Source organism: Notolepis coatsorum, assembly GCF_963971535.1.
Source record: "Notolepis coatsorum genome assembly, chromosome: 10".
NCBI lineage: Eukaryota > Metazoa > Chordata > Actinopteri > Aulopiformes > Paralepididae > Notolepis > Notolepis coatsorum.
Genome location: NC_140174.1, coordinates 15,766,079 through 15,792,251, shown reverse-complemented (window position 1 = coordinate 15,792,251; position 26,173 = coordinate 15,766,079). Strand labels below are relative to the sequence as shown.

The 26,173-nt window shown below is 44.3% G+C and overlaps 1 protein-coding gene across 1 annotated transcript; it reads left to right on the top strand.

Moving 5' to 3' along the window:
• The first annotated feature begins 863 nt into the window (after positions 1 to 863).
• On the top strand, positions 864 to 22,255 carry sult1st6 (sulfotransferase family 1, cytosolic sulfotransferase 6). The gene is made up of 7 exons (XM_084323428.1): positions 864 to 1,639; positions 4,723 to 4,851; positions 7,289 to 7,386; positions 11,367 to 11,493; positions 16,683 to 16,777; positions 17,946 to 18,126; positions 21,753 to 22,255. Exons 1-7 carry the CDS (start codon positions 1,456 to 1,458, stop codon positions 21,863 to 21,865), a joined length of 927 nt encoding a protein of 308 aa, XP_084179554.1. The 5' UTR covers positions 864 to 1,455; the 3' UTR covers positions 21,866 to 22,255.
• Positions 22,256 to 26,173: the final 3,918 nt, after the last annotated feature.

The following is a 26,173-nucleotide window of genomic DNA, read 5'->3' as shown; positions in this document are numbered from 1 at the left end:
ACTCCACCGTTGATGTGTGAATGTGTGAGTGAATGGGTGAATATGAGGCATAAGTTGTAAAGTGCTTAGGATAAGAGGGTTATATAAATGCACCATTTACCAATAATGCTGTATATACCATATATATTTACAGTATATATATTTATCCACATCCCTCTGTACATACCTGCATATTCCTTTTTACATCCCTATAGATACTATATCTATATCTGTACATATCCCTTACCTACTCTTACTAGTTACAACGCTGGCCAGTATGACTTACTACCATAGTGTCTTTATACCTGTATCACTGTACACAATACTAATACACTGTACATATATTATTACTCATTTATATATACTCAAGTTTAAACACTTTTACATTGTATATTACTATTGCACTTTACTGTTACATTTGCACAATGGTTAGTCGCCAACTTATTTGTGTTGTACTGCACTTGTGCTGCATGGTGACAATACATTTGAATCTAATCTATAAAAAAAATAAAAAATTTAGTAAAAACAATACACTGGCAGGCATTCAAGCTTCTTGCTTTGTGAGCCTGCTATTCTTTTCTGCAGCCAAAAGGATCACAGTAGCAAGAAAGCATTCCACAACAATGTTCCTTTTTATGACCACATGCTCAGCACAAGTCAAGAATCACATTATCAGGGGGTTTGTAACTTGGTTGTAACTGGGTTGTAACTTGCCTCTCTGTGTGGAATGCATGCAGATTTCTTCCCCTGAGACCCTCCCTTGTCCCTTCCTCGAATTCCAGATCCTGTGGTGAGATAGTATTGCCGCCCGTGAGCAAAAGTGGAGCCAGGTCAGCTGCAGCTGGGAGCGTTACATAAGAAGGCCACTTTAGTAGTATAGGAGGAGTGCGGTTTGGAAGGGAGGGCGGTCAGACAGATAAGGCATTCAGGCAGACTGCTCTCAGACACGGAGACAGAGAGGCTACAGCGGGAGGAGGAGGACTGAGCGGTGGGAACACTTTTCTTACGCGTCAACACAGAAGAGTTCAGGAAGGTCGTCTTTTGGAGACAAAAGATCCCTTTCGCCTAGAATCTCTCAGTGGAAGTGAGTTTGAAAAGGGGAACAGAGTCTAAAGAGGCTGAAGACCTTTCATCCAGAGATTCCGCCGGCGCCGACATCTGAAGCGCTCCTGAAAGGACTACAGATAAGACTTCATAGGACTCTCAGGAGGACGTAAAGCAGGGAAGGTTTTGCGAAGCGGACCTGACATGTTTATCTATATATAAAAGGAAGGTGTGTGAGAGAAGCAATAAGTCAGCCGTGCTTTTCGGACAGAAGGCGCTGTAGCGGAGCTGGACAGAGAGAGAGACGCCTGGAGGAGGACTCACCTGCCTGTCCCTCCTCGACACACTGTCCTCCCTCCTGACCACCCTCCCGGAGGTCTGGTCTCCGCGCCGCCGCAGTCCGCTCTCTCTCTCTCTCCCCCGGTGTCAGCCATGTCGGAGGAGCAGCTGTCCTACACCGAGGCCATCCAGCGGGCCGGTAAGGCGCTGTACCGCTTCCCCGTGGTGCCCATCAGGGGGGTCCCGCTCATGGAGCACATCGCCAACAACTGGGACGCCATCTGGGCCTTCCAGCCGGACGCCTCCGACCTTCTCATTGCCACCTACCCCAAAGCAGGTATACCGTCCAGGCGGGGACAGTTGTTCAAGTTCAAGTTTGTTATTGTCATAGTAAAATACAGAATACTTGATCATGAAATGCTTTTTTTCTGTATGAGCACCTGAGTGTGTGCTAGATAAAAAAATAGATAAAAAGTATAAAATAGAAAAAGTCAAAAGTACGTAAAATAAAGTGTTCAGTCAATATACATATTTCATATACAATACAGAGTAAGAAGAGTAACTGAGGTACAATGCAGAAATGGGATGAGGTACACACTTAGGGTAAGGTGCAATGCGGTATGAATTGTAGTGCAAATCTCTTTACTAATAAATATAAAGTGTGTTAAAGTGAGTAAAGTGGGTGTACTGTTAAGGTGAGTGTTTGTTTAAAGTGAGTGTACGTGTGGATGTGTGTGCTGTGAGTGTAGATGATGGGTTGTTACTGTGTTACAAGTTTTCATTCATGTCATTGAGCATCCTGATGTGTTCTCCCCACATCTAGTATCTAACTATGTTCTCCCCACATCTAGTATCTGACTATGTTCTCCCCACATCTAGTATCTAACTATGTTCTCCCCACATCTAGTATCTGACTATGTTCTCCCCACATCTAGTATCTGACTATGTTCTCCCCACATCTAGTATCTGACTATGTTCTCCCCACATCTAGTATCTGACTATGTTCTCCCCACATCTAGTATCTGACTATGTTCTCCCCACATCTAGTATCTGACTATGTTCTCCCCACATCTAGTATCTAACTATGTTCTCCCCACATCTAGTATCTGACCATGTTCTCCCCCCATCTAGTATCTGACTCAACCTTCATGTGTTATCTCCACTTCTAGTATCTGACTCAACCTTCATGTGTTCTCTCCACATCTAGTATCTGACTCAACGCATGCATATTTAAAATCAAATCAATTCAAATAAAATGTATTTGTAAGGCCCGACAACACACGTTAATGTCCCCATGTGGGCTGGACACGTCTTCTTTAAACAAGTCAAGAAGAAACATCACAATGAATCAAGACCAAAACAAAAACACCACGAAGTCCAAACAAATTTTTATAAATAAATGCAACACTCCCAGACATACCCCATGCGAAGGTAAGGAAAAACTCACTAAAACCTAGCAATAGGAAAAAATGCACCACAGGCAATGTGGAGGAGAGAAACCTTAGAAGGGCCGTTCAAGGGCGGATCTCCCTTCTTAGATGTCGGTGATAGTAGTGTTGCAGTAAAACAGGTGAAACAGTTAGTAAGCATGCACACATATGTGTAATGAAACACAGATAAAAGTGCATGCAATAGCAACGATGTCAGTCAGTCAGTCAGTAACCCACAGTGCCTTGCTCTTTGCGAAGGTTGTCCTACTGTTTTTTTTTTGGATCCACTTTTTCTCCCATTTTCTATATTTTCTCCCATCCCAATTTCGTATCATCCAATTCAACCCTCCCCTGTCACGGACGCTGTTTCTTGCCTCCCACAAGCCGGCTGCAATGTGGACTAAGTCATACATAGCACAAGTCCCCTCCGGTACTTGAGGTAACAGCAGTCACATCTTTTCACCTGCGCAGCTCGATCTCTCAGTGGCGAGGAGTAACGCGTGGGAGGCTCACGCTGCCCCCGACACTTCCTGATTCTACTGCGCAGGCGTACCAACCGACCTGTAGGAGTCGCTGTCCACAACGCCCGATCCCCACCCTTCAGTTTCCCTCCCCGTAATATGGCCAATGTGTATTACTGTGGACGACCAGCTAAACTGAAAGCAAATGTGGAGCGCTGGGCTCGAACTGACGAGCCCAGCGTCTCCAGCATTTCGTGGCGAGTGCCTTGCCCACTACGCCACGTAGCCGCCGCGGTTGTCCTACTGTTTTATACACGAGTACACGATGTGGAGCTGGTGAGACAGTGGGATTGTAATGGGTTTTTTCCCGGGGGGGGGGGGGCGAGGTCTGTTTCCAAACCGTCGGTGCTCAGGACGGGGGGGGGGGATAACAGTGTTGTTTTGTGTCTCTGGTGTGAGGATGATGTATCAAGTTGTGTATAACATGAATCACAGACTGTCTGAGCTTGTCCCGGTCTGCCGTCCACACTGCACATTCATAATACTAGGAATAGGCATCTTATCTTTGGCAAGAGGAGAAAGCTCAAATGTGCCACTTTGTGCCAGCCTAAGTATAGCATGCAGGGGCCCGCAGATCTGGAACGAGCTCGACGAGAGTCTGAAACAGTCAAAATCCATCTCCACCTTCAAAAAAACACTGAAAGAGGATTTGCTCAAATCATATCTATAAATTGTCATTTGTAACCATACTTGGGAATATTATTTGTCTGTATTTGTGTATCTATGTTGTATGTATGTAAGTAGGTAGGTAGGTATGTAAGCCTATCCATGTTATATGTTTTGACTGCCTCTGTTTGTGATCAGGCTCCCTCCAAAAGCTTTAAATAGCTTCTTGGGAGACCTGGCACACTACACAACTCCAATGATGATGATGATACCATGATGATGATATTTATTGTATCGTGTCGTGTCGTGTGTGTGTGTGTGTGTGTGTGCGTGTGTGCGTGTGTGTGTGAATAAATAATGTGTTCTTAAAACATGTAAAAAGGTAAGAACTAATGTAAAAGCTAGATGTGTTTAAATTTTGAAGTAAAATTATGGAATAGCCTTAGTGACGGGTTGAAGTTGTGTACCTCTCAGGGGAGATTTAAAAAAGCCTTAAAGGATCAAATAATTCAGGAGTACAGTTTTGAGTAAAACATCAAACATTTGTTTTTTTTCTTTAAAAAAATTATATCTTGCAGCATATTTTAAGTTTTTCTTTCTTATATTAAAAATATAGTTAGTTTTTAAGAATTTGTAAAGGATAGGCAAATGGCGCACCGCATAGTGCCTCGCACACCTACGCGGCCGTCCCGGGTTCGCCTCCCGCTCCCGGTGACATTTGTTGCATGTCTTCCCCGCCTCCTCTCCTGTTCATCCTCTCCTCCTCTGTCGGTCATGTCTGACCATGAAAAAGCAATAAATGCAAAAAAAAATTAAAAGACCGAAAAATTCATTCATTAATTAAATTCAAATTCAAATTCAAGGAACCACGTGGACCCAGGAGATCGTGGACCTGCTGCTCCACGACGGGGACGCCGAGGTGTGCAGGCGGGCGCCCACGGTGGTGCGCATCCCCTTCCTGGAGATCTGGTCGCCGCCGCCCATCCCGTCAGGTGTGAGAGGCTGCTGCTGCCGTACCTACCCTATCCCTTTCACTGCCACACTACCAAACAGGTTAACCCTTTCACTACGACCACACAGAAGGTTAACCCTTTCACTGCCACGCGACAGCAGGTTAACCCTTTCACTACCACACTACAGAAGGTTAACCCTTTACTATCACACTACAGAAAGGGATATTCATTCCTTTTGACGTTTTGATGTCCAGTATTTTAGTTAAGCTCGTCCCACTGTTCCCCAAATGTCCGCTGATGTCCCCTTTTAAATGCACTGTGTAGACTATACCCTTTTAAATGCACTGTGTAGACTATACCCTTTTAAATGCACTGTGTGTAGAATATACCCTTTTAAATGCACTGTGTGTAGAATATACCCTTTTAAATGCACTGTGTAGTGTAGACTATACCCTTTTAAATGCACTGTGTGTGAGCTGTGTTTCGCAGAGACTTCGAACACGTTGTTTTAAGACTTTTCCACCCCAATGAATCTTCCAACTGAGTGCAGCTCGCAAAACCTAATTCCTAGAGGAATGTTTTTCATAATAACTCTTTTCCTCTGCCCTCATCAGGGTCAATGAGCTATTAACCCATAAGCCCTTCCCCCCAGTGCCGTTGGCCAAAGTCAAACTAATGAAAGCCAAGTACCAAGTACCAAACTAATGAAAGCCAAGTACCAAACTAATGAAAGCCAAGTACCACCAAGTACCAAACTAATGAACGCCGCCTACCAGAATATACAGCTAACAGAATATACAGCTACCTCCGGTCAATGGTCTCTAACTACATACCCTCAAGACCCCTACGCTCTGCATCTTCTAACTACACACCCTCAAGACCCCTACGCTCTGCATCTTCTGGTCGTCTCAGACCCACTCCTATCCGAGCTCCGGGAGGGTCATCAAGGAGAAGCCGCCTTTTCTCAGTCCTTGCCCCACAATGGTGGAATGAACTGCCCACCCCAGTTAGGACAGCCGAAACCCGTCCAATCTTTCGCCGTCGACTAAAGACGCACTTCTTCAACCATTATCTGAAATGAAAAAATGTATAAATAAAAAAGAAATAGAAATCTAACCCTAACTAACCTTACTGTCATGCACTTGTCCTAATAAACTAACCTACACTGTAGCACTCAACACTTTGATGAACATTGTTACTCAGCTGATAGGGATTGTGCATTGGATTGTGCTTTGGATAAAAGCAGTGGTGCAGTGCTGGGCAACCGCGGTCAAACGGCGTTTGGGCTTCGAAGTGCGCGCATCCTATTATTATGCAAAGTCTAGGTGATAAGTGCCTAGACTTTGCATAATAATAGGATACCGTTTGGCCTCCGCCCATATTACGACTGCACCCCTGGATAAAAGCGCCAGCTAAATGACTAAATGTAAATGTATATACAGCTAACAGAATATACAGCTAACAGAATATACAGCTAACAGAATATACAGCTAACAGTATATAGAATATACAGCTAACAGAATATACAGCTAACAGAATATACACCTAACAGAATATACAGATAACAGAATATACAGATAACAGAATATACAGATAACAGAATATACAGCTAACAGAATATACAGCTAACAGAATATACAGCTAACAGAATATACAGCGACCTAACAGAATATACAGCTAACAGAATATACAGCTAACAGAATATACACCTAACAGAATATACACCTAACAGAATATACAGATAACAGAATATACAGCTAACAGAATATACAGCTAACAAAATATACAGCTAACAGAATATACAGCTAACAGAATATACAGCGACTTAACAGAATATACAGCTAACAGAATATACAGCTAACAGAATATACAGCTAACAGAATATACAGCGACTTAACAGAATATACAGCTAACAGAATATACAGCTAACAGAATATAAAGCTAACAGAATATACAGCTAACAGAATATACAGCTAACAGAATATACAGCTAACAGAATAGAATATACAGCTAACAGAATATACACCTAACAGAATATACAGCTAACAGAATATACAGCTAACAGAATATACACCTAACAGAATATACAGCGACCTAACAGAATATACAGCTAACAGAATATACACCTAACAGAATATACACCTAACAGAATATACAGCTAACAGAATATACACCTAACAGAATATACACCTAACAGAATATACAGCTAACAGAATATACAGCTAACAGAATATACAGCTATACAGCTAACAGAATATACAGCTAACAGAATATACAGCTAACAGAATATACAGCTAACAGAATATACACCTCAGAATATACACCTAACAGAATATACAGCTAACAGAATATACAGCTAACAGAAGAGGATTCCTTACCTCTTTTAACCCCTTTGAGTCTGGACTTCATTTTAATATACCCCCCAAATTCCCCCAAATGTGTTCAGCCACAGACTTATCTTATCTTATATTTACAGGCCTTGACCTGCTCAATCAGATGGACCCCCCGAGAGTGATTAAGACCCATCTGCCCCTCCAGCTGGTTCCTCCTGGATTCTGGGAAAAGAAATGCAAGGTAGGCTGATCTGAGGTCAGAGAGACTCCAGCTGAGTTCAAACTGGTCTGAGGTCAGAGGTCAGAGGGACTCCAGCTGAGTTCAAACTGGTCTGAGGTCAGAGGGACTCCAGCTGAGTCAGAGGTCAGAGGGACTCCAGCTGAGTCTGAGGTCAGAGGTCAGAGGGATTCCCGCTGAGTTCAAACTGGTCTGAGGTCAGAGGGATTCCCGCTGAGTTCAAACTGGTCTGAGGTCAGAGGGATTCCCGCTGAGTTCAAACACTGGCCTGTTGTTGCTTTAGAATGAACTGTAAACATGCGCTAAGCGGTTAACAGGTGACTGATGAAGTACTAGACCAGGGGTGCCCAGCCTTTTTTGAACCAAGATCTACTTTTTAATTTACCACCTAGCCGAGAGCTACCAGCCAAAATTGTATATTGTAAGCCGTCATTTGAGGCCGAGTCCGACCTCATCTTAAATAACAAACAGCATTGCTTGTTGTAGTTAATAAGGAGAGGCAGAGTTGATTTTGCCCTCATTAAACATCTAGTATACATTTATTTTGTATTTGTTTATTTGCCAGGGACAAAAGGAAAACATTGTAGCAGGTTACAGTAACAGGTGACAGGTGTATTGCATGTAGGATTTCTAGCCGAGGCTAATTTGTGACCCCTGGCCCTGGTTTGTGACCTCTGTCCCTGGTTGTCTGGTAATCAGAAGGTTCCCGGTTTGATTCCCACTCTTTCCGGACAGCGTGTCCAAGTGTCCTTGAGCAAGACACTTAACCTGCATGTTCGCCTCCGCCGTCGGTGTGTGAACGTGTGAGTGAATGGGTGAATGTGAGGAACAAAATTGTAAAGCGCTTTGGATAAAAGAGATATATAAATGCACTAAGATTTTCCGAAAATAAGAATTTATCGGAATAATGCGAATTCTATTGCTCTTTTATCGAAAAAACGTGAGGAAATGACTAAATCCAGATTTAACACTGCCATTGGAAAGAGGAGCTTTTGGTCATAATAAGGTAATTTATAGTTCATAATTCAATTTTGAATGTATAATTCAAATGGATTATAATTCAGTACTGTATCTTTAGTTTATGCTCTTCTCAAATGGGAAGAGACTCCCAGCTGATCTTCCCACACTTGTTACTGCTGGAGGGGCTGACATCGAAAGGGTTGCTTCCTACAAATATCTAGGCATTATAGTGGACGAGAACCTTACGTTTAAATCTCACATAGATAAACTTGTGTCGAAGCTGAAGCTTAAACTCGGCTTCTTTTTCAGAAACAGGTTCTGTTTTTCACTTAAAGTGAGAAGTCACCTGATCTCGACCACCTTCTTATCAGTACTCGATTATGGCGACTTACTTTACATGTATGCACCTGATCAGTACCTTATAAAGCTGGATACTGTGTACCATTCTGCCTTACGCTTTGTCACGGGATGTGGCAATCGAGTGCACCATTGCACCCTATATGCCATTGCAAGTTACCCATCTCTAGAAGTATGGTGATTTTCTCGATGGCTCTCTCTTGTGCACAAAGCTCTGCTTAAGCTGGTTCCCTCGTACCTAAGCGTGCTTCTGTGCACTAAGCAATACAAGTATGCCCTTCGTTCTCAAGCTGCTCTAAAACTGGATGTTCCCTATATGAGAACTGAATTGGGAAAAAGGGCTTTTAAATATGCTGCTCCTTCATCCAGGAACAAGATACAGGAGGACCTAAAATTACCAGGACTGGTCACCCTCTGAGAATTTAAAGCCATTTAAAAACCCTACGAATTCAGTTCCCTCGGACAGTGCAACTGTGTTTGATAACTTGCCTGTTTGATAACTTGCCTGAAATTGGAGCTTGCTGTGAATGTTTTATCTGTATTTTATTGTGATGTTCTTTTTTTATGTTGAAACTTTCTGCTGCCTTGCTTGGCCAGATCATTCTTGAAGAGATTTTATTCTCAATGATGCTTATCTGGTTAAATAAAGGATTTGATTGATTGATTGATCTACAAATCTTTCTGTTTAATCATCTTCCCTTTATTCATTTGCTTAGATTTGTACACTTGATCTCAAGAAGGTTGTGAATGAGCTCAGTGAGCGAAATCAGAAGAACCTCAATGTTAGCTTGGTGTTATTCACCGGCAAAGATGCAAAGAAATTCATAATTTATATTCTCCTTTGTTTCATCACAATTTACTCAAGCCTAGTAACAGACACAATATTTCTGACACTGGTAATACATTCCCCAAGGTCCATAGATGTTCCTAGATACCAAGAACATGCTAATTGACCCTGTAGAAGTGGAGGAATCTTCCATTTACTTGGGCATGTACTTTTAGGTGAAATTTCTGAAAATAGGGCTACAGCTTAACAGGTTAATGTCCAGTTCAATAGAACAGACCACCCTGGGCGGTCAGGTGGCGTAACAGAGATTGCGTTCGTCACCAAACCCCGGAGCGGCTAGATTTGCCTGTTCGAATCCAGCTCACAGCTCCGGGGTTGTCACCAGCTTGGCTGGCCGTTCACACTAATACAATGGACCTATCTCAAACCCTGCCCTCTTTTCTTGATCCTCCAATCACAGCTGTCGCTTACCTCTGACTTCCTCGTACAAACAAATTTTGTCCGAGGTAAGCGACAGCTGTGATTGGAGGATCAAGAAAAGGGGCAGGGTTTGAGATAGGTCTATTGGCAGTATTAGAGGGTGGGAGAAGCTGGCGGGGTGGGTCCGGGTCGTTGTAAACAGCGACTCCTACAGTTCGGTCGGGGGCGCCTGCTAAGCGCGGATAGGACTTGAGTGGGATAGTGTGATCCTTCCACACGCTACGCCCTCTCAATGAGAGTCCGCGCTGCCAGGTGAAAAGAAGCGGTTGATTGGCTGGACGTGTGTCGGAGGAAGCACGTGATAGCCTCCACTCTCCCAGACCGACTGTGGGGGGTAAGTGCGCAGCGACCAGGAAGGGGATTGGGAATTGGCATAACGACTAACATTGGGATGGGAGAAAATCGGAGGAAAAATGGAGGGGGAAAAATATATAAAAAAAAAAAAAGAACAGACCATCCTATTTTGTCTAACAAGCGCCAACAAGTGGGGAGTGTTGTACGGTAAACTCACCGGCTGATGAGAGAGTGAACGGGTGAGTGAACGGGTGAGTGAACGGGTGAGTGAACGAGTGAGTGAACGGGTGAGTGAACGAGTGAGTGAACGGGTAAGTGAACGGGTGTGTGAATGTGTGAGTGAACGGGCGAGTGAACGGGCGAGTGAACGGGTGTGTGAATGCGTGAGTGAACGGGCGAGTGAACGGGTGAGTGAACGGGTGAGTGAATGCGTGTGTGAATGTGTGAGTGAATGTGTGTGTGAACGGGTGAGTGAATGTGTGTGTGAATGTGTGAGTGAATGTGTGTGTGAATGGGTGTGTGAATGTGTGAGTGAATGTGTGAGTGAATGTGTGAGTGAATGTGTGTGTGAACGGGTGAGTGAACGGGTGAGTGAATGTGTGTGTGAATGTGTGAGTGAATGTGTGTGTGAATGGGTGAGTGAATGTGTGTGTGAATGTGTGTGTGAATGTGTGAGTGAATGTGTGTGTGAATGGGTGAGTGAATGTGTGTGTGAATGTGTGAGTGAATGTGTGTGTGAATGTGTGTGTGAATGTGTGAGTGAATGTGTGTGTGAATGGGTGAGTGAATGTGTGAGTGAATGTGTGTGTGAATGGGTGTGTGAATGTGAGGAACAGATTGTAAAGCGCTCTCGATAAAAGCTGTTATATAAAACAATGCACCAAATGCACCACATTAATTACAGTGATGACATCACAGTGGTCACATGTGTTTCCCTGCGTCCTGTGATTTAACCCTTTCACTGCCACATGTCAAAGGGTTAACCCTTTCACAACCACACTACAGAAGGTTAACCACTGTGAGTGATGACATCACATCACAGTGGTTTTCCATGTGTTTCCCTGCCTCCTGTGATTTAAAGTGATGTCCTCTCTCTGGGCTGCAGGTGATCTACGTAGCGCGCAACGCCAAGGACAACCTGGTGAGCTACTTCCACTTCGACCGCATGAACCTGACGCACCCGGAGCCGGGGCCCTGGGACGGATACATCCACAAGTTCATGAGGGGCGAGCGTGAGTCCAGCCTGGGTGTCTGAGTGTCTGTCTGAGTGTCTGTCTGAGTGTCTGTCTGAGTGTCTGAGTGTCTGAGTGTCTGAGTGTCTGAGTGTCTGAGTGTCTGGGTGTCTGAGTGTCTGGGTGTCTGGGTGTCTGAGTGTCTGAGTGTCTGGGTGTCTGGGTGTCTGAGTGTCTGAGTGTCTGGGTGTCTGAGTGTCTGGGTGTCTTGGGTGTCTGAGTGTCTGGGTGTCTGAGTGTCTGGGTGTCTGAGTGTCTGAGTGTCTGGGTGTCTGGGTGTCTGAGTGTCTGAGTGTCTGGGTGTCTGGGTGTCTGGGTGTCTGAGTGTCTGGGTGTCTGGGTGTCTGAGTGTCTGAGTGTCTGAGTGTCTGGGTGTCTGGGTGTCTGGGTGTCTGAGTGTCTGGGTGTCTGGGTGTCTGAGTGTCTGAGTGTCTGGGTGTCTGAGTGTCTGAGTGTCTGGGTGTCTGAGTGTCTGAGTGTCTGAGTGTCTGAGTGTCTGGGTGTCTGGGTGTCTGAGTGTCTGAGTGTCTGAGTGTCTGAGTGTCTGAGTGTCCTTTAAACTGCTAGTGTTGCAGCTGCCATCTTGGAAGCATTGTGATTAGTTACCAGGAGGCCGTTTGCAACAGAGTAGCACAGTGTTCTGCTCACAGGAAGGGGGGAGGCGGAGCATTTTTACCACACTACAGACGGTTAACTTAACCGGCTATAGTGTGGTAGTGGAAGGGTTAACCTTCTGTAGTGTGGTAGTGAAAGGGTTAACCTTCTGTAGTGTGGTAGTGAAATGGTTAACCTTCTGTAGTGTGGTAGTGAAAGGGTTAACCTTCTGTAGTGTGGTAGTGAAAGGGTTAACCTTCTGTAGTGTGGTAGTGAAAGGGTTAACCTGCTGTAGTGTGGTATTGAAATGGTTAACCTTCTGTAATGTGGTAGTGAAAGGGTTAACCTGCTGTAGTGTGGTAGTGAAAGGGTTAACCTGCTGTAGTGTGGTAGTGAAAGGGTTAACCTGCTGTAGTGTGGTATTGAAATGGTTAACCTTCTGTAGTGTGGTAGTGAAAGGGTTAACCTGCTGTAGTGTGGTATTGAAATGGTTAACCTTCTGTAGTGTGGTAGTGAAAGGGTTAACCTACTGTAGTGTGGTAGTGAAAGGGTTAACCTTCTGTAGTGTGGTAGTGAAAGGGTTAACCTGCTGTAGTGTGGTATTGAAATGGTTAACCTTCTGTAGTGTGGTAGTGAAAGGGTTAACCTGCTGTAGTGTGGTAGTGAAAGGGTTAACCTTCTGTAGTGTGGTAGTGAAAGGTTAACCTGTAGTGTGGTAGTGAAAGGGTTAACCTGCTGTAGTGTGGTAGTGAAAGGGTTAACCTTCTGTAGTGTGGTAGTGAAAGGTTAACCTTCTGTAGTATGGTAGTGAAAGGGTTCACCTTCTGTAGTGTGGTAGTGAAAGGGTTAACCTTCTGTAGTGTGGTAGTGAAAGGGTTAACCTGCTGTAGTGTGGTATTGAAATGGTTAACCTTCTGTAGTGTGGTATTGAAATGGTTAACCTTCTGTAGTGTGGTAGTGAAAGGGTTAACCTGCTGTAGTGTGGTAGTGAAAGAGTTAACCTTCTGTGGTGTGGTAGTGAAAGGGTTAACCTTCTGTAGTGTGGTAGTGAAAGGGTTAACCTTCTGTAGTGTGGTAGTGAAAGGGTTAACCTTCTGTAGTGTGGTAGTGAAAGGGTTAACTGTCTGTAGTGTGGTAGTGAAAGGTTAACCTGTAGTGTGGTAGTGAAAGAGTTAACCTTCTGTAGTGTGGTAGTGAAAGGGTTAACCTGCTGTAGTGTGGTATTGAAATGGTTAACCTTCTGTAGTGTGGTATTGAAATGGTTAACCTTCTGTAGTGTGGTAGTGAAAGGGTTAACCTGCTGTAGTGTGGTAGTGAAAGAGTTAACCTTCTGTGGTGTGGTAGTGAAAGGGTTAACCTTCTGTAGTGTGGTAGTGAAAGGGTTAACCTTCTGTAGTGTGGTAGTGAAAGGGTTAACCTTCTGTAGTGTGGTAGTGAAAGGGTTAACTGTCTGTAGTGTGGTAGTGAAAGGTTAACCTGTAGTGTGGTAGTGAAAGAGTTAACCTTCTGTAGTGTGGTAGTGAAAGGGTTAACCTGCTGTAGTGTGGTAGTGAAAGGGTTAACCTTCTATAGTGTGGTAGTGAAAGAGTTAACCTGCTGTAGTGTGGTAGTGAAAGGGTTAACCTTCTGTAGTGTGGTAGTGAAAGGGTTAACCTGCTGTAGTGTGGTAGTGAAAGGGTTCATGCGGGATTATTGCTCACATGAATCAAAGTTTCCTTCTGTGTCTCAGGAGGCGGGTGAACAAACCATAACCATAAAAAACCTTGAGCAACGTGAAATACCTGCTCCGGCTGACTCGTCACTTTCTGTTTCGCCGGGAACACCGTGCACCTCCGTTAGGCGACAGAATAAATCATTAATCTAAACCAAGGCTGCTCAAACATGAATGAATTAATGAAAACTTTATTTAACAGATTGCAGAATGGGTACAATACAGTACGGCTCAATACACACAATTGTTAAGGGGATGCAGACCAGAGAAAGACGTTTGTCTTGTTTACATCAGGGTCCCCCCTTTTCAATTCATAGTGACATTTATGACATACACAACAACATACATGACATCATGACATTTATGACATAGGGACATACATGACATACAGGTATACTGTTACATTTGTGACATATGCGATATGCAAATATACAGTACTGTTACCCATAGACCCTAACAGAAAATATATACATATGATGGGGAGGAGGAGGGCGGCTACGTGGCGTAGTGGGCAAGGCGCTCGCCACGAAATGCTGGAGACACTGGGCTCGTCAGTTCGAGCCCAGCGCTCCACATTTGCTTTCAGTTTAGCTGGTTGTCCGTACTAATACACATTGGCCGTATTAGGGGGTGGGAAACTGATGGGTGGGGATCGGGCGTTGTGGACAGCGACTCCTACAGGTCGGTTGGTGCGCCTGCGCAGTAGAATCAGGAAGTGTCGGGGGCAGCGTGAGCCTCCCACGCGTTACTCCTCGCCACTGAGAGATCGAGCTGCGCAGGTGAAAAGATGAGACTGCTGTTACCTCAAGTACCGGAGGGGACTTGTGCTATGTATGACTTAGTCCACATTGCAGCCGGCTTGTGGGAGGCAAGAAACAGCGTTCGTGACAGGGGAGGGTTGAATTGGATGATACGAAATTGGGATGGGAGAAAATATAGAAAATGGGAGAAAAAGTGGATACAAAAAAAAACATATGATGGGGAGGAGACTGTACATTAGGAGGGGGTGGGTGGGTGGTAGAAAATATATACATACGGTGGGGAGGAGACTGTACATTAGGAGGGGGGGGGGGGGGGGGGGTTGGACATTTATTTAACTATTTGAGAGGAGATAAACTACCGGTAGTTGACTATTACAAGGTTAAAAATACACTGACATTAGACCTGACATTATACCTGTTATATAGAGACTGTTGTTTCAGGAAGAGAATTGTGCAGAGTTCCTTTCTGCCTGTATTAGACTATGGCGATGTAATCTATATGCATGCTCCTTCCTCCCTGCTTAAAAAGCTGGATTCTGCGTACCATACTGCCATACGTTTTGTAACGGGTGCAGGCTCTCGCACCCACCACTGCACTTTGTATCAGTCATTAGGATGGTCCTCTCTGTACCAAAGAAGACAATCACACATGTTGATTTTTATCCTTAAGTCATTGCTAGGGAAGCTGCCCTTATATATCTCCAGACGTCTGTCCTTTTATACTTGCTTTTTTAATACCAGACGAGCAGCAAATGGGATGCTTTTAAATGTTCCTTTGATGCAGTCAGAGCTTGGTAAAGCTGCATTCTCCCACTATGCTCCCTTTTTATGGAATACGCTACAAGTAAAACTTTGTCTAGAGGCACTTCCTACTGTGAATGCTTTTAAAGGTATGCTACGATTAGCCCGTAACTGTTTTACCTGATGCTATTGCTGATCTGATTATGCTCCTTGCCACTGCACTAATGGCCTTCTGTATTTATATTTGAATTGTATGTTTTTTGTTTAATGCCCTGTTTTATGTTGAAACGTGTTGTGTGCCGTGTTGGTCAGGACTCCCTGGAAGAAGAGATCTTGTATCTCAATGGGACATTCCTGGATAAATAAAGGATAAATAAAAATAAAAAATACATTTTATTTCATTTGAAACCTTTATTTCAACTCGTGAGACACTGAGGTTACCCTCATTTACAGCGGCGACGAGCTTACAAAACAAGACGCGGTTTATCAGCAATTTCATACATATAGGCAGAATAAATAAGAATAAACAATAAAAGATCAGCTACGACGGTTATGAGTCGACACAGTGGTTGGAGATCAGACTTTTATAAGCAGCAAGAGAAGGAAGAACCTTCAGCTTCAGAGTCAGCTGGAGGGCGTTGCAGGTGTTGGAAGCATCAAAGGAAAAAGCGTTTCTAGTTCAGAGCAAACTGGAGGAACCCTGAGAACCGAGCAGTCATTTGAACGTGTAGAACAGGTTCCAAGATTTCATTCCAACAGTGTTGTGATGTAAGAGGGAAGTTTACCAAGAAGGGCTTTAAAAATGAAACAAACACCAATGATAGTTTCGCCTTTCAACCAGGTAAGGGCCACCCAACCTTTTCATAAAGGACACAGTGGTGGGTACCTGTCACCAGTCAGGCGTTAGTTTTATAACATGATTGTCCACCCTTTGTTCCGTTTGTTACCTTTTATAACCTGTTTGCACTTTGTTTTATTGATCAATTTCTCATTTTAGTGCGTTATCCTCCATGTTATTTTATTACAAAAAAATTGAAGATATGTTTTTTAGGGCATTTGCGCTTTACTGCGGATAGGACAGTTTGGACTTTTTTTGGGAGAGAGAGAGATGGGGGAAGACATGCAGGACATTTCCTGGGCCGGATTCTAACCCAGGACGCTGCGGTTTTTACGCTGAGCGTAATCGTATGTACTGTACGTGGTGCGTCCCATCCTCCCATGTTATTTTTAATACCTTTTGTTTGTGAAGCACTTTGTGACCTAAGGTTCTGTGTGAATAAAGCTGCCTTGACCTCCACAGTGAAGCACCTTGTTTTGTGACTTAAGGTTCTGTCGTGAATAAAGGTTCTGTGTGAATAACGCTTGACCTTTGACCTCCGCAGTGGCCTGGGGCTCCTGGTACGACCATGTGAAGGGCTACTGGAAGGAGAGAGAGAGCCGCAATATATTCTACCTCTTCTATGAAGACATGAAGGAGGTAGTTTTTTATTAATTATTTTATTATGAATAATTCTAAATAATTGTATCATTTGATATATATATAAAAACATTTATTTAAATTGTATCTTTTCATTGTTATTTTTTCATATTGTTTGAAATAAACCATTACTTAAAGGAACACGGCAACATTTTGGAAAATTAGCTCACCGTCTTCTCCAGAGAGAGACAAGAAGATAGATACGAGTCTCCTCTCTGTGCGTTCAGTAGAAAGCTATCTGGCTGCACGTTAGCCTAGCTTAGCACAATGAATGGAAGCGGACAGTGCCGGTTAGCCTTCGGGAGAGGTGTAATTTATTCATGAAGGAGGAGCTTTAACATTAGAGACGGATTGGAAAACGAATCCCAATCAGGGACTCGATAAGGAACAGAGCAGGGATGGTTAGCGTAGAGGTCGCTGTTTGACAGCATTACAGATTCTACCTTTAAATGATTAAGCCAATGTCATTTCATATTTTATAAAAATGTTGTCAATGACGAGGCCAAAACCTACAAAGCATGTTTCCTACTTAAAAGACTAGAGGAAGACACCTGTTGACCCCATGACCCTGTGACCCTGCATCATATCTACCGACCCGTCAGTCATACTACCGGTAAACATGCTGTGAACATTCATGAGCTCTACAGAGAGACACCTGTTGATGCTGTTCACAGCTGTTGACCTTGTGACCTTTCCTCTAGTCAGAGCCTGGTTCTGTTCTCAGTGAGTAGATGGCCAGGCCTTCAGGAGGTCTGCACTGCATTATTCCTGTCTATTCACTTAGTTGTAAAAACAAAAAACAAAAATATATTTGTAAAAAAAAAAATCACTAAATGACATAAAAGTTAATTAACGATTCATTGGAAGACAGTAATGTAATTAAAATGTGCTGAATATCTGCACAATATTAGCAGCTGCAGTCCAACATTATTGGTATCAGTATCAGTCTTTAAAAATCCACTAGTTAAAACACAGCTGAAGAGATAAAAATATTATACCTCTCTCTCTCTCTCTCTCTCTCTCTCTCTCTCTCTCTCTCTCTCTCTCTCTCTCTCTCTCTCTCTCTCCTGTTACCTCTCTCTCTCGCTCTCTCTCTCTCTCTCTCTCGCTCTCTCTCTCGCTCTCTTCTGTTACCGCTCTTGCTCACGCGAATCCTTTGTTTTCCCAGAATCCTCGGCGGGAAGTGGAACGCATCATGCGCTACCTGGACCTGTCCCTCTCTGATGACGTCATAACCCGCATCGTGGAGCTCACATCCTTCCAGGCCATGAAGGAGAACCCCATGGCTAACTACTCCTTCATCCCCTCGCCCGTCTTCGACCACTCCATCTCCCCCTTCATGAGGAAAGGTCCGTCACAACGAGAGACCATCTCTTTTACATTACATTTACATGTAGTCATTTAGCTGAACGCTTTTGTCCAAAAGCGACTTACAAGTTCTGTACGACAAGTCAGCAGGAAGGCTACAACTCTTACAGCTGAGTAACAATGTTCATCAAACAGTGTTGAAAACTTGGGTGCTGCAGTGTTGAGTGCATAGTAGTAGAGAGTAGAGACATATTAGTATATATATATTTTAAGAAGTGTGTCTTTAGTTGACGGATAAAGATTGGTCGGGTTTTCGGCTGTTCTGACTGTGGTGGGACGTTCGTTCCACCAGTGTGGAGCGAGGACCGAGAATAGGTGGCTTCTCTTTGATGACCCTCCCGGAGCTCGGATAGGAGCGGGTCTGAGGCCGCCAGAAGATGTAGAGTGGAGGCGTCTTGAGGGTACCTAAAACAAAACTGGTTTGTCTAACTAAATCTTATCTCAAACCCTGCCCTCGCTTCTTGACCCTTGACCCGGTCACTTGTGACAATGTGCGTCTGGAATGTGGAACAGAGTACTCCCATCCCGTCATCCTTCCCCCCAAGGGCAGCCGGCAGCGAGCGCTCCAAGTGCTCCTGTCCGTCTTCGTCAGGGACACGACAGCGTTAGCGATCTGTTGTGCATGTTTTTCCATTGGGTTTCTCTTATCGGGAGGGGAAACCCTTGCGAGCACGGGGAGAACATGCAAACTCCACACAGAAAGGCCCGGGAGATACCCCACCTGAGTACCTGGCAACACGGCAACCTGGTCCCCAAGCGGGAATCGAACCCAGGACCTTCTAGCTGTGAGGCGACAGTGTTAACCACTACACCACCGTGCCGCTTGAGGCCTTCTCATGAGGAGCACAGAGCCAGACGCTTTGTGAGGTAGAATCGGGAAAATGCTACATTTCAATTGGAAATATGTAGTTTTTTAATGAACTATATGAACAAAAGTAACTACTAAGGGGCGGTCAGGTGGCGTAGCGGAGATTGCGTCCGTCACAAACGCTGGAGACGCTGGGTTCGCGTGTTCGAATCCAGCTCCCGGCGTTGTCACCAACTTGGCTGGCCGTTCACACTAATACAATTGGCAGTATTAGGGGGTGGGGAAAGCTGGCGGGTGGGTCCTGGGCATTGTGGACAGCGACCCCTACAGTTCGGTCGGGGCGCCTGCTCAGCGGGGGTAGGATCTGGAGAGAGGTAGTGCGACCTTCCACACGTTACACTCTCCCGGTGAGAATCTGCGCGGCCAGGCTGGCTGCACATGCGTCGGAGGAAAGCATGTGACAGTCTCCGGCCTCTCGGACCAACAGTAGGGGAAAGTGCGCAACAACCAGGAAGGGGGTTGGGAATTGGCAATACGACTAACAGTGGGATGGGAGAAAAATCGGAAAAAAGGAGGGAAAAAAATAAAAATAAAAATATAAAATAAAAGAGTAACTACTAAGATCTGTATGTAGTGAAACTGCCACCCATCTACTGCAGAGTGTAGTTAGACTTGTACCGTGACAGACCTGTAGTTAACTACAACACTGGTACTGAGTATGGGGTTAGACTCGTACTGTGACAGACCTGTAGTTAACTACAACACTGGTACTGAGTATGTAGTCAGACTCGTACCGTGACAGACCTGTAGTTAACTACAACACTGGTACTGAGTATGTAGTTAGACTGGTACCGTGACAGACCTGTAGTTAACTACAACACTGGTACTGAGTGAGTATGTAGTCAGACTGGTACCGTGACAGACCTGTAGTTAACTACAACACTGGTACTGAGTGAGTATGTAGTCAGACTGGTACCGTGATAGACCTGTAGTTAACTACAACACTGGTACTGAGTATGTAGTTAAACTCGTACCGTGATAGACCTGTAGTTAACTACAACACTGGTACTGAGTATGTAGTTAAACTCGTACCGTGACAGACCTGTAGTTAACTACAACACTGGTACTGAGTATGGGGTTGAGGCCTAACGGTTAGAGAACTGAGCATGTGATTGTGAAGGTTGCGAGTTTGAATCCCCAGGGATGTGACTGTCTGAGTAATGCTCTACCCTCCCTCCACAACTGACCCTCTGTTGGTCTGATGAAACCACCTGCAGCAGGTAACTGCAATAACTAATTAGATTAGAGATCGAATGTATTGTCACCATGCAGCACAAATACAGCACAACAAAAAGAGGTTTAGATTAGATTAGATTAGATTCAAATGTATTGTCACCATGCAGCACAAGTACAGTACAACAAAAAGAGGTTTGGCATCCAACCAGAGTGCAAATGTAACAGTAAAGTGCAACAGTAATATACAATGTACAGGTGATTAAACTGGGTATAAAATATATACATTAGTACTACTGAGTAATAGTGCTAATCAGATGTATGTACAGAGTTGTAGTATTAATATGTACAGCGATACCGGTATAAAGACACTATGGTAGTAAGTCATACTGGCCAGCAGCTAACTAGTAGGAGTAGATCATGTAATTTGTGCTCCAACGGCGCCCCCTAGCGGTTACTTTTGGACCAAGCGGCCAAACCAGAGTCAGAAATCAGAAAGGTCTTTATTGCCAAGTAGTTTACAAATACAAGGAATTAGATTTGGTTGTTTGGTGCGACATTAACGGCCAGACAATTACGGTAGAATAAAATATAAAGGTAGAATAAAATAAAATGGAATATAAATTATAAATTAAATTCAAGCACAAAGCACAATAGAATAGAATAGAATTATAAAATAGGCCAGGGCTGTACAAATGTGATCAAGTATATACACTAATTAGAATACAAATAACAATACAGTGGGATGGAATATTTAACAGGGCTGTGCAATTGAGCAGTGATGTATGAACATGTATGAAGTCGGCACGGTGGTGTAGTGGTTAACACTGTCGCCTCACAGCAAGAAGGTCCAGGGTTCCCGCTTGGGGACCAAGGTTTCCATGATGCCAGGTACCCAGGTGGGGTATCTCCCAGGCCTTTCTGTGTGGAGTTTGCATGTTCTCCCCGTGCTCGCAAGGGTTTCCCCCCCGATAAGATAAACCCAATGGAAAAACAACAACAGATCGCTAACGCTGTGGCGTCCTTGACGAAGACGGACAGGAGCACTTGGATTGGTCCCCGGGGCGCGGCTCACGTTGACGCCCTATCTGCTCCCGGCTGCCCATGGGGGGGAAGGACGACGGGATGGGTTAGGCGCAGAGACTCGCATCGGCGACTGAGAAAAGACAATGCATGTGTGTGTGTGTATCCCGGTGTGTGTGTGTGCCGCTCCAATTGCATTTCCAGTTTGTTGCATGCCCGATTAAAGACCCCCTAAAGAGGTCCTGCATTATTATATTATTATTATTATAAAGAGTTTTGATTGTACATACAAATATATAGTCCAGTAAGGGTGTGTTAATGTAACACAGTGGGGGGTGTCAGTGGGGATCACAAGCCTTGTTGATAAGGCTGACTGCAGTGGGGTAGAAAAGTTTATAGACGTCCATTTTAGCAGTGAAGACGACAGAGTTGAGACTCATGTCCTTTGCTCCTTCCTGTACGACTGTTCAGTCCTCTGACCGCTCTCTTCTCAGCCTCCCAAGAATACGTTTGTTTCTGCTCTCCTCTTGTCCTCATGTCCAGGTGAAGTGGGAGACTGGGCCAATCATTTCACCCCCGACCAGTCCAAGATGTTCGACGAAGACTACGAAGAGCAGATGAAGGGCGCAGACATATCATTCAGGACCCTAATCTGACGGGGATTTCTCTTCAAATCAAACCAAAGACTAGACACCTGCCCCCCCCCCAGGAGGCCGAGATAAAGGTCACAGAGGTCGCTCTGCGGGCCTGGGTGTGAAGCCGTGCCTTCTTTAACCCTCCAGTCACCCTATGCCGCAATTCTGGGCAAATAGCCTTTTATTCACGTGTGTGTGTGGATAGCGTTGGCTATATTTTATGTATATGCCAGGAAAGTGGCTCAGTCTCACATCTTTGACCTACATTCCAATAATCCATGTTTGTTTTTTTTCAAAAATCACTATTAAGCGCACTGCATAAATGTATTACGCCTTTCACCCTAGTGACGGAAATTGTCACTAACCCTAACCCCCTAACCCTAACCCTAATAAAAAGAATGGTTAAAATCCTGAAAATGAATAACTATTCGATATGTATGGTGAGGACTGAAGTTAATAATGATATTCATGAAAAGAAATTGGAACAATACATGAAAAGGATATGTTTTTACTGAGATCGCAGTTTTCGGCAAAGGGCTAAAGGTGTGATTTTTCTAAAGGTTGACTCGAGGTTTAAGCAGAGAGCAACGCGTCCAACACAGACCTTCACTTCCCTTCCACATGTTTCAACACAAAGACCTTCCTTACAGACATTTAACAACCTCACAGACACTTAATGTTCCTCACAGACACTTAACATCCTCACAGACACTTAACATCCTCACAGACACTTAACTTAACATCCTCACAGACACTTAACATCCTCACAGACACTTAACATCCTCACAGACACTTAACATCCTCACAGATACTTAACATCCTCACAGACATTTAACATCCTCACAGACACTTAACATCCTCACAGATACTTAACATCCTCACAGACACTTAACGTTCCTCACAGACATTTAACATCCTCACAGACACTTAACGTTCCTCACAGACACTTAACATCCTCACAGACACTTAACGTTCCTCACAGACACTTAACATCCTCACAGACACTTAACATCCTCACAGACATTTAACATCCTCACAGACACTTAACGTTCCTCACAGACATTTAACATCCTCACAGACACTTAACATCCTCACAGACACTTAACATCCTCACAGACACTTAACATCCTCACAGACACTTAACGTTCCTCACAGACACTTAACATTCCTCATAGGTGGTGTAGTGGGCAAGGCACTCGCCACCAGTGTGGAGACGCTAGGATTCGCGTGTTCGAATCCAGCTCTCCACATTGTTTTCAGTTTAGCTGGTCGTCCGCAGTAATACACATTGGCCGTATTACGGGGAGGGAAACTGAAGGGTGGGGATCGGGCGTTGTGAACAAGCGACTCCTACAAGTCGGTTGGTGCGCCTGCGCAGTAGAATCAGGAAGTGTCGGGGGCAGCGTGAGCCTCCCATGCGTTACTCCTCGACACTGAGAGATCGAGCTGCGCAGGTGAAAAGATGCGACTGCTGTTACCTCAAGTACCGGAGGGGACTTGTGCTATGTATGACTTAGTCCACATTGCAGCCGGCTTGTGGGAGGCAAGAAACAGCGTTCGTGACAGGGGAGGGTTGAATTGGATGATACGAAATTGGGATGGGAGAAAAATATAGAAAAATGGGAGAAAAAGTGGATAAAAAAAAAAAACATTCCTCATAGACACAGACACTTAACATCCTCACAGACACTTAATGTTCCTTACAGACACTTCACATCCTCACAGACACTTAACATCCTCACAGACACTTAATGTTCCTTACAGACACTTCACATCCTCACAGACACTTAACGTTCCTCACAGACACTTAACGTTCCTTACAGACACTTAACATCCTCACAGACACTTAACGTTCCTCACAGACACTTAACATCCTCACAGACACTTAACATCCTCACAGACACTTAACATTCCTCACAGACACTTAACATCCTCACAGACACTTAACGTTCCTCACAGACACTTAATGTTCCTTACAGACACTTAACATCCTCACAGACACTTAACGTTCCTCACAGACACTTAACGTTCCTCACAGACACTTAACATCCTCACAGACACTTAACATCCTCACAGACACTTAACGTTCCTCACAGACACTTAACGTTCCTCACAGACACTTAACGTTCCTCACAGACACTTAACATCCTCACAGACACTTAACATCCTCACAGACACTTAACATCCTCACAGACACTTAACCTTCCTCACAGACACTTAGCGTTCTTCACAGACACTTAACATCCTCACAGACACTTAACGTTCCTCACAGACACTTAACGTTCTTCACAGACACTTAACATCCTCACAGACACTTAACATCCTCACAGACACTTAATGTTCCTCACAGACACTTAACATCCTCACAGACACTTACCATCCTCACAGACACTTAACATCCTTACAGACACTTAACGTTCCTCACAGACACTTAACATTCCTCACAGACACTTAACATCCTCACAGACACTTAACGTTCCTCACAGACACTTAACATCCTCACAGACACTTAACATCCTCACAGACACTTAACATCCTCACAGACACTTAACATCCTTACAGACACTTAACATCCTCACAGACACTTAACGTTCCTCACAGACACTTAACGTTCCTCACAGACACTTAACATCCTCACAGACACTTAACGTTCCTCACAGACACTTAACGTTCCTCACAGACACTTAACATCCTCACAGACACTTAACATCCTCACAGACACTTAACCTTCCTCACAGACACTTAGCGTTCTTCACAGACACTTAACATCCTCACAGACACTTAACATCCTCACAGACACTTAACCTTCCTCACAGACACTTAGCGTTCTTCACAGACACTTAACATCCTCACAGACACTTAACGTTCCTCACAGACACTTAACATCCTCACAGACACTTAACGTTCCTCACAGACACTTAACATCCTCACAGACACTTAACGTTCCTCACAGACACTTAACATTCCTCACATACACTTAACATTCCTCACAGACACTTAGGGCTAGATCCACAAAGAATGGATTGCACGGAGCAAGTTGCACCCTTACTTACAATTCATTATGAATTGAAAATGGGGGACCCTGATGTAAACAAGACGAAAGTCTTTCTCTGGTCTGCATCCCCTTAACAATTGTGTGTATTGAGCCGTACTGTATTGTACCCATTCTGCAATCTGTTAATAAAATGTTCAATCAATCAATCAATCACCGTGCAGATGTGTAGTGCAGATGTGCAGTGATTGTATCGTGTCTCCTCATCTGAAGGCTGTTTCCAATACATAAGATGACCTGTTTTCAGAGAGACTTCACGTGAAAAACAATGATATAACTCTTGATGTTTTGAATAGTAAAAAAAGAAAAGTGCAGACACAGGAACACAGGAACACAGGAACACAGGATCACAGGATCACAGGAACACAGGATCACAGGATCACAGGAACACAGGATCACAAGAACACAGGAACACAGGAACACAGAAACACAGGAACACAGGAACACAGGATCACAGGATCACAGGAACACAGGATCACAGGATCACAGGAACACAGGAACACAGGATCACAGGATCACAGGATCACAGAAACACAGGATCACAGGATCACAGACAGGAACACAGGAACACAGGAACACAGGATCACAGGATCACAGAAACACAGGATCACAGGATCACAGGATCACAGGAACACAGGAACACAGAATCACAGGAACACAGGAACACAGAATCACAGAATCACAGGATCACAGAAACACAGGATCACAGGATCACAGGAACACAGGAACACAAGAACACAGGATCACAGGATCACAGACAGGAACACAGGATCACAGGATCACAGAATCACAGGAACACAGGAACACAGGATCACAGAATCACAGGATCACAGGAACACAGGATCACAGAATCACAGGAACACAGGAACACAGAATCACAGGAACACAGAATCACAGGAACACAGGATCACAGGATCACAGGAACACAAGAACACAGGATCACAGGATCACAGACAGGAACACAGGATCACAGACAGGAACACAGGATCACAGGATCACAGGAACACAGGATCACAGGATCACAGACAGGAACACAGGATCACAGGAACACAGGATCACAGGAACACAGGAACACAGGATCACAGGAACACAGGAACACAGGATCACAGGAACACAGGAACACAGGAACACAGGATCACAGGAACACAAGAACACAGGATCACAGGATCACAGGATCACAGACAGGATCACAGACAGGAACACAGGATCACAGGATCACAGACAGGAACACAGGATCACAGACAGGAACACAGGATCACAGGATCACAGGAACACAG